This window comes from Arachis hypogaea, chromosome 19 (assembly GCF_003086295.3).
Source record: "Arachis hypogaea cultivar Tifrunner chromosome 19, arahy.Tifrunner.gnm2.J5K5, whole genome shotgun sequence".
In the NCBI taxonomy this organism is placed as follows: Eukaryota; Viridiplantae; Streptophyta; class Magnoliopsida; order Fabales; family Fabaceae; genus Arachis; species Arachis hypogaea.
The window spans coordinates 4,354,111-4,362,078 of NC_092054.1; the positions used below are offsets into that span (position 1 = coordinate 4,354,111).

Here is a 7,968-nt window from a genome sequence, read left to right on the forward strand (position 1 = left end):
CATTGTGACATGTGGCATAATCAAACACGTGGCAAAATAGTATTGTGACAAGTGGCATAACCATCCGTGTCAGCATGCCATGTGTGACCAACACGTCATCGTACCGTTATACGTAGCCAAACTATGAGGTGACACGTGTCGCTAAAAGTCCACGTCAGCGCATTGTTAACGAAAAACGGGTCAGAGATTAATATAGTGCAATTTTTTCAATCTAAGGGACATAATTAGTGCAATTAGAATCTCAGGGACAATTTTAGTGTACGACATGAATTTCAAAGACCAGTTTGAAAATTTAGTCTGATTTAGTAATTAAATTGTCTGACTAATTTTTTTTTAAAATTGATTTAAAATATTATTTTTAATTTATTTTAACTTTGTGGATCGGATTGAGAATAAATATGAAGAACAGAACCAAATTAAGAACCTAAACAATGAAAGAACACATAAAGAGTCCAGGCCTAGTGTGGCCCAAGGACCAAGCCCAAGGTCCAAAGCCCATTTATGATTTCCTGGAATGCATGCTCTCTGTTTGCCTGTGGCCGCGTCTTCAAAGTACAATTTTCGTCTCCATTTTCTTTCGCCTGCAACACTCTTCTTCTGCAAAAGAGAATCAGAGAGAACATGGAGAAGATGAGAATAGAAGAGGTTCAGTCAACTACCAAGAAGCAACGCGTTGCTACTCATACTCACATCAAAGGCTTAGGCCTTGAGGTTCTCATTTTCTACCTTTTCCACCCTCTTCTTTTTCTTCTGCGCCTTTTAGTCTCTTATATATATTCACACGCGTGACTATTTATTCCTCTTAGCAAGTTTTAATCTTTGTTACTTTGTTTCCAGCTCACTGCAAAGTTTCAACCTTTTTGCTCTTTTGTTAAACGGGTTTCAATTTTTATGCATGATTGTTCTAGTATTTTGAAACCCTTTTTTAGCATATTGCACTACCCAACAACTTAAAACCCAGCATTTTTGGACATTGAAGTTATGTATGCATTAATTGAGAGACTTAAAGTGATTAATATTGTTTAGGCTAGTGGAAGAGCATTGCCTTTTGCTTCTGGTTTTGTGGGACAAGCAGAGGCAAGAGAAGCATGTGGCCTTGTGGTTGACATGATAAGGCAGAAGAAGATGGCTGGCAGGGCACTCCTCCTTGCCGGTCCACCCGGTACCGGCAAGACTGCATTGGCACTAGGGATAAGTCAAGAGCTTGGAACCAAGGTTTCCCTTACTATATTTTTATAATTTATTTTTTATTTTGTGTTGTGAGTGGTTGTTCTTATTGTTGATATATTAGTAAAATTTATTTGTTGTACACTTCAGGTTCCATTTTGCCCTATGGTTGGCTCAGAAGTATACTCGTCCGAGGTAAAGAAGACAGAGGTTCTGATGGAGAATTTTCGACGGGCTATTGGTCTGCGTATCAAGGAAAACAAGGAAGTTTATGAAGGAGAGGTGAGAATATATTTTTTGTGATTTTCCTAATGTTGTAGTAAAAATAGTTTGCAGTCAAAATGTTAGTGAGAGAAGATTTTATCTAGGAAAAGAATGAATTTTTTCACTAAATATTTATCCCACTCCAATGTGTGGTTTATTGTTCATTTGTGATTGACTTGTTTAAATTATGAAGGGGTTGTTGTCGATTTTTCTCTCCCTATATCATTGTCATTAATATCAAGTTGTGATGTGTTGTTGGTACAAGGTAACCGAGCTCTCCCCTGAAGAAACTGAGAGTGTAACAGGCGGTTATGGTAAAAGTATAAGCCATGTAATAATTGGATTGAAAACTGTGAAAGGAACCAAGCAACTGAAGTTGGACCCCACCATATATGATGCCTTGATTAAGGAAAAGGTGAGTTCTCTATTTCCATGGTATTTCTCTTGTTATCTGTCTCAGTACTAGTTGTGTAAAGCAATCAGAATTTAGAGGTGTTTATTTGGGATTTGTGACACAATGTACAGGTAGCTGTTGGAGATGTTATATACATCGAAGCAAATAGTGGAGCTGTGAAAAGGGTGGGCCGAAGTGATGCTTTCGCTACAGAGTTTGACCTTGAAGCAGAAGAGTATGTCCCACTTCCTAAGGGAGAGGTTCACAAGAAAAAAGAGATTGTTCAGGTACTGGATTTGAAGACTTGAATTTTATATTTACGCACTCCTTCCTCTCAAGATTTGCTAGTTTTGTGATTTATCATTGTACTTGAACTCCCATTATTATTATCAAGATGGGTCCATGGAAGGATAGATTATAAGCATAATTCCTTTGTATTTTTGGGGTACAAATTCTCTTATAGATTTCAATTCAGATGACATAAATGCTTTGATCTCATTGGTTTTTGTAACACTAAAAAAATCATTTGGATAAGTTTTGCAAAGGAACACATCTAGATGCTCAGACCCAGTAAGATTGTGTTTGATACACTGGCTTGATGGTAATAGTTTCTTGTGATTTGGAATTTTGTTTCCCCCTAAAGGATGTAACGCTACATGATCTGGATGCTGCCAATGCACGACCTCAAGGTGGGCAAGATATTCTGTCTCTTATGGGACAGATGATGAAACCTAGGAAAACAGAAATCACTGACAAGCTGAGACAAGAAATTAACAAGGTATTGTCAAATCATGTCATCTGCGCTTATATTTTTTTTCCTTTTTTATTTATATGAATGTTCTAAAAGGTAAGCTTTTTCTTCTTGCAATTTCAATCTTATAAATGTAGTTATTTTTCATGAAAAATGAAAAGGGATATTTTTCTTAGCAATTTTCTCAATTATTTTCAACCATAAATGGAAATTGGTGACTACTAACTAAAATACCTATGAATGCAAGCAAAAAGTCTCAATGCCAAGAGGTTAACTTGTATGTTTACTGTTATTATTCTATTTGTGATAGGTTGTCAACCGATATATTGATGAAGGTGTAGCAGAGCTTGTCCCTGGAGTTCTATTTATTGATGAGGTGACTTAGTTGTTGGATATATTACTTTCTTAATCTCTCATTTCTATTGCTTGTAGTTAATCTTTTTCTTAATGCTTCTGACCAGGTGCACATGCTAGATATGGAATGCTTTTCCTATTTGAATCGTGCTTTAGAGAGCTCGCTCTCTCCAATAGTAATTTTTGCTACAAACAGAGGGATATGCAATGTGAGGTACGAAACAAATGTTGCTTTTGAAGATTTTTTGAAATTAAACGAGCGAAATGCAAAAACTGTGAGTCGATTTCACGTGTCATTACTGTAGTTGGCAGTGTTATAGTTCTTTATTTTATGAACAAGTGTTCCAAGTTCTTTACTTGATATTGAGTTTAATTGGTTGCCATATGACTCTGGTACATGTGATTGAGGAGGGGAAAAATGAAATGTAAACTTCTGTGGATGTATGTTAACTAGTGCTTTTGGATCTCTTTGTACGTTATAGGACACTCGATGTTCTTGGATTTTGAGTATCTCAATTTACCTCGTCTTTTAATTCATGATCTATTGAGGCATAATAGTTCCTTGCATATTTGGTGATCATATTGATTAGCAGTTAGATAATGGTTCTGTATTTATCACTCTTATGGTGAAATATGACGTTAACTTATCTGTTCTCTATACAGAGGGACCGACATGACCAGCCCTCATGGCATACCTGTTGACCTCTTGGATAGGTTGGTAATCATTCGAACACAAACGTATGGTCCTGCTGAAATGATACAGGTAATCGTCTTTTTCTGCTTTTCAATATGTTGAAGCCATTATATTTTGAACATATTGTTCTAGCCTATGGTTTTATTACCTTTGGTTCAGATTCTAGCTATTCGTGCTCAAGTAGAGGAGCTGGTTGTTGATGAGGAAAGTTTAGCATTCCTCGGGGAAATTGGACAACGGACATCTTTAAGGTGCGCTTCCTACATTTTTCTCTTTGGCAATCGTGCTTTTCTTTCGTATATTATTTAATAACTGTGGCCTTTTAGGCATGCTGTTCAACTTCTATCACCTGCCAGCGTTGTATCAAAAATGAATGGCCGAGACAGCATCTGCAAGGTAACTATAAAAGTAGATATTAAGTGCTTCGAAGTCGTCCGTTTTCTACACCCTTCGACTAATTGGTGGTTTTTATGTGTCACTGTGAAATTTTCTAGGGGGATCTTGATGAAGTTTGTTCGCTATACTTGGACGCTAAGTCATCAGCCAGGCTACTTCAAGAGCAGCAGGATAAATACATCTCATAATTTTAATTTCAAAATGTTGGAATGGCTGTTGCTTGGGTTTGAGTTAGTGAAACCGGTTCATTCGACATGGCCAACATAATTTGGTTTAGAGATTACTTTTGTGTATCTTGTTGTGAGATATAATGGTAGCAGGCACCTGAGCTCAAGAACCTGAAATGTTGGAGCAGTAATGTGCTGCTGAATTGATGAAATTGTGTGATTATTTTTCGTCACATTCTGAAGAAAATGGAAATGTGAAGCGGCAGCATGTTCCTCAACTTCCCTCATTTTCTTATTTTTAGTTGTTTATAATAGTCTTCCCCTTATGCCTTTCACAAATTCTTCATGATTTATGGAATATTTTAGTATGTGGTAACATTGATCAAAATACCCCTTTTCTCTCTCAAGTGTGTTTCTGTTTGACTATGCGCTTCTCTAATGTGCACATGAATTGATGATTTTTGTTCAAAGAATTTATGCCAATTAAAATTATATTTGATTATGTTTACATTATTAGTGGGGGACATATTATTGAAGTAAATGTCAAATTGGCATTCACATTATCGATGCTTATTTTAAATTACAAAAAACACAATAGTGTTATTTCAAAGAAATACATACAAAAGACTCCAAGGACAAGGATTACAAGCGGTATTCAGATAATTAAGGCATACAATTTTTTTTTCGCTATGACATGACTTATTGTTAATAGTCTCGTTTAAACTCTCTATTTATTTGTTTCTTTATTTCTTTTAAGCTCCAATTTTGTCCATGAAAATTCTTGTGTTAATACTCATCAATAACAAATGTCACCAGATTGGTATATCAGAAGTTCACATTATTTTTTTAAACACATGAGAAAAAAATGCATCAATACGTCATTTTGAAATAACAGAAAACATAAATTATACAGTAAGGGCAATGGGACACTTTGTACATTATATTCCTACAAATCTAGTTTGGGCATGTGAATTTGAAATAACAGAGAATAATCACAAGAATCAGTTGACAAGAGTCAAAGCATTTAGAAGAGAGATTATACACTAAGGTTTGATAAGCCAGATTTGGGATGAGCTACTTCGAAGGCAACGATATGATGATGAAACTAAGCTTTCATGATAAATATAGAACCACAATTCCATTGAGACATCTAAAGGAGTAGGTTTCAGTAGAGGAAATTCTAAGCCGCCATAAGAAGAGTATTTCCCCGGATATATAATGGGTGTAACTCAGTATCAGTAAGCAGTGAGTGGCAGTGGATGGTGGCTAATCTAGTCCAAGATTGAAGCCTCAGCAATATTTCTCTGATGAGTTCATCCGGAAGGACTGAAAGCGGCTCCGATAGCGTTACCGTTGAAGGCAGCAGCCGTTTCAGACGGTTTCTGCTGACTCTCAAACGCTTCCTGTTCCTCTTCTCATAATCCCTAGGCTGCGTCATTACTACTTGAAGGGGAGGTTAACGCTATTTGGATTTCGGCGGAGGTTGGTGGCGAATGGCGATGGCCGCGGTGGCGAAAACGTTGCCTCACGAACTTGGCAGCTCGGCGATATTTATTTCTTCCAGTTCCTTTCCCGCGATATAACGCCAACGCGTGCGTTTTGAGTTTTGAAAAGAGAGTGAAATAAAATAGGGATTCAAAAATTATCTCATTACCTCTTTAATCTCTGAATTTAAAAGAAATAAAAATCTATCTATTTGAGAATCAAATTTTAAAATTGGTTGTTTGTGCTCTATATGAATTTTGAAGTCCAAATTATGCATCCACTTTTTTATTAGACGATTTTAAAATTTATACAATGAACTTAATTTGTATTATTAAGTATTTATTAGATGTTGTTAAGTTGATATAAAAAGATTTTATTTTTTTATTTTCTAGTGTTTGTTTGGACGGTATTAAATCAATAAAAAGATTTTTTTTTAAAGATTTTTTTCTATTTTTTAATGTGTTTAGTAAATTTTTAATGCTAAAAATAAAAGCACTAAAAATAAACAAAACATCATCTTTTTAGAAAGCTACAATTTATAATTTTTTTTAAAGATCTTTTTTTAAAAAAATATATATTTTTTACATAATAAATAAACAAAAAAATATTTTTATTTTATTTTATCCAAACATAATTGATAGATAATAAAATCTTATAAATCTCTTTTACTTTTTTTTTACCAAAGATGGGGAGACTGGAACTCGCAACCTCTTAAATGAGTATAGAGAGACTATGTCATTTGAGTTATAACTCATTGGATAAATCTCTTTTACTTTTTGTAAAAGATTTTTTAAAAAAATATTAAAAAAAAGATATTTTTAAAAAATGACATCCAAACAAATCCTTAATAATAAAAGTAAAGATACTAAAAAAAATCTTTTATAAAAATTTATAATTTATATCTTTTTTAAAAAGATATTTTAAAAAAAAAATTTACACATAATAAATAAACAAAAATATTTTTATATTATTATACCGAAATATAATTAATCGATAAAATTTTTTTTGTATAAAATATTTAAATATAAAATTATTTTTATTTTAATAAAAAATTTTTCATAAAAAAAATTAAAAATATTTTTTTAAAAACTCACTTAAATAAATCCTAAATTTTTTAGTAGATCAAAATATCAAATTTAGTGGCTATTTTTTTTCGCACCCCACGTTCTTAGTACTTATAGTAATTATCTTTTCTCCGAGCATGTTTTTTGCCATCATTTTTGTTGCTCTTTAATTGTTTTCGCCGGAATCATTGACATGCATATGAATGGCTAATAAATATATTTTATATATACATATATTTAGTTAATAAGGTTATTATAAAAAAAAATAAAAGGCAATTTAACATGCATAAGCAATTAAGCATAACTCTTACTATAATTAAATAATATATATTTTAATTTAATTAATTTAAATATACGTTATTTGATTCAATTTATTGTCATGTTAACGTGAGTAGTTGTTTATCAAAAATTTTTCTTCATTTCTTTCCTTGATCTTAAATATTTTTATTTTAAATTTCAAATTTTTATTTATTATTTATATTTATTTTAATATCAAATATAATACTTCTATTAATATTTATTTGCAATTTAGTATTTAATAATTATATACACACCATCAATTATATAGTAGAGAATATTACTTTAATTTATTAAAAAACACAATCTTATTTTTTTTATTTTAACTATTTCTGTATTTCATAACGTACTCACCAATTACTCTTTCATTCTTTCATTCTGTAATATTTTTTCTCTTATGATGCATTATTTTTACTTTTGAAAATTTTTTATAAGCTATAAAATGTTATTATTTATTATTATACTCTATCTGTACAAAATTACAAACTAGTGTTATTTGATCAAAGCTTCATCTCTCTTAAATGATATAAGCATCGAAGTGAGGTGCAATGGTTTATTTAGATCTAGAGCGTTAAGTCCTTGCAATTCCTTCCCTGTCTCTATCAAGCCTATTGCCTGTTCAATTCAATAAATAAAGGGTTATGCTCCAGCCACCCCAAAAAGGTATCCAAGGACAATAGAATCTCAAGGATCCAAGTTACAAAGTACAAAGGAAATGCTTGTCTGCGCAGCACTGCTTGATGGTTTTCAAGCAAGAGAGTACATGACTCAAGGAATGAAGATTAGCAGCAAGAGAGTACATTACATGGCAAGACAACCTTAATCCCGAAGCAACAACCAAAGTTCATATCAAAGAAAAGAAAAGAAAAGAAATGAACCTGCTTTTTTCTTGTATCAAAAGAACTTGAATTAATAACCTTCAACCTCTACAAAAA

At 32.6% G+C, this 7,968-nt stretch overlaps 1 protein-coding gene across 1 annotated transcript; it reads left to right on the forward strand.

Moving 5' to 3' along the window:
* Nucleotides 1-422: 422 nt before the first annotated feature.
* On the forward strand, nucleotides 423-4,700 carry LOC112776102 (ruvB-like protein 1). Its single transcript, XM_025820089.3, has 12 exons — nucleotides 423-711; nucleotides 1,027-1,215; nucleotides 1,318-1,449; nucleotides 1,697-1,846; nucleotides 1,957-2,112; nucleotides 2,469-2,603; nucleotides 2,887-2,952; nucleotides 3,038-3,144; nucleotides 3,594-3,693; nucleotides 3,784-3,875; nucleotides 3,951-4,020; nucleotides 4,119-4,700. The coding sequence occupies exons 1-12, from the start codon at nucleotides 502-504 to the stop codon at nucleotides 4,206-4,208; spliced, it is 1,497 nt and encodes a 498-aa protein (XP_025675874.2). The 5' UTR covers nucleotides 423-501; the 3' UTR covers nucleotides 4,209-4,700.
* The last annotated feature ends 3,268 nt before the right edge of the window (nucleotides 4,701-7,968 follow it).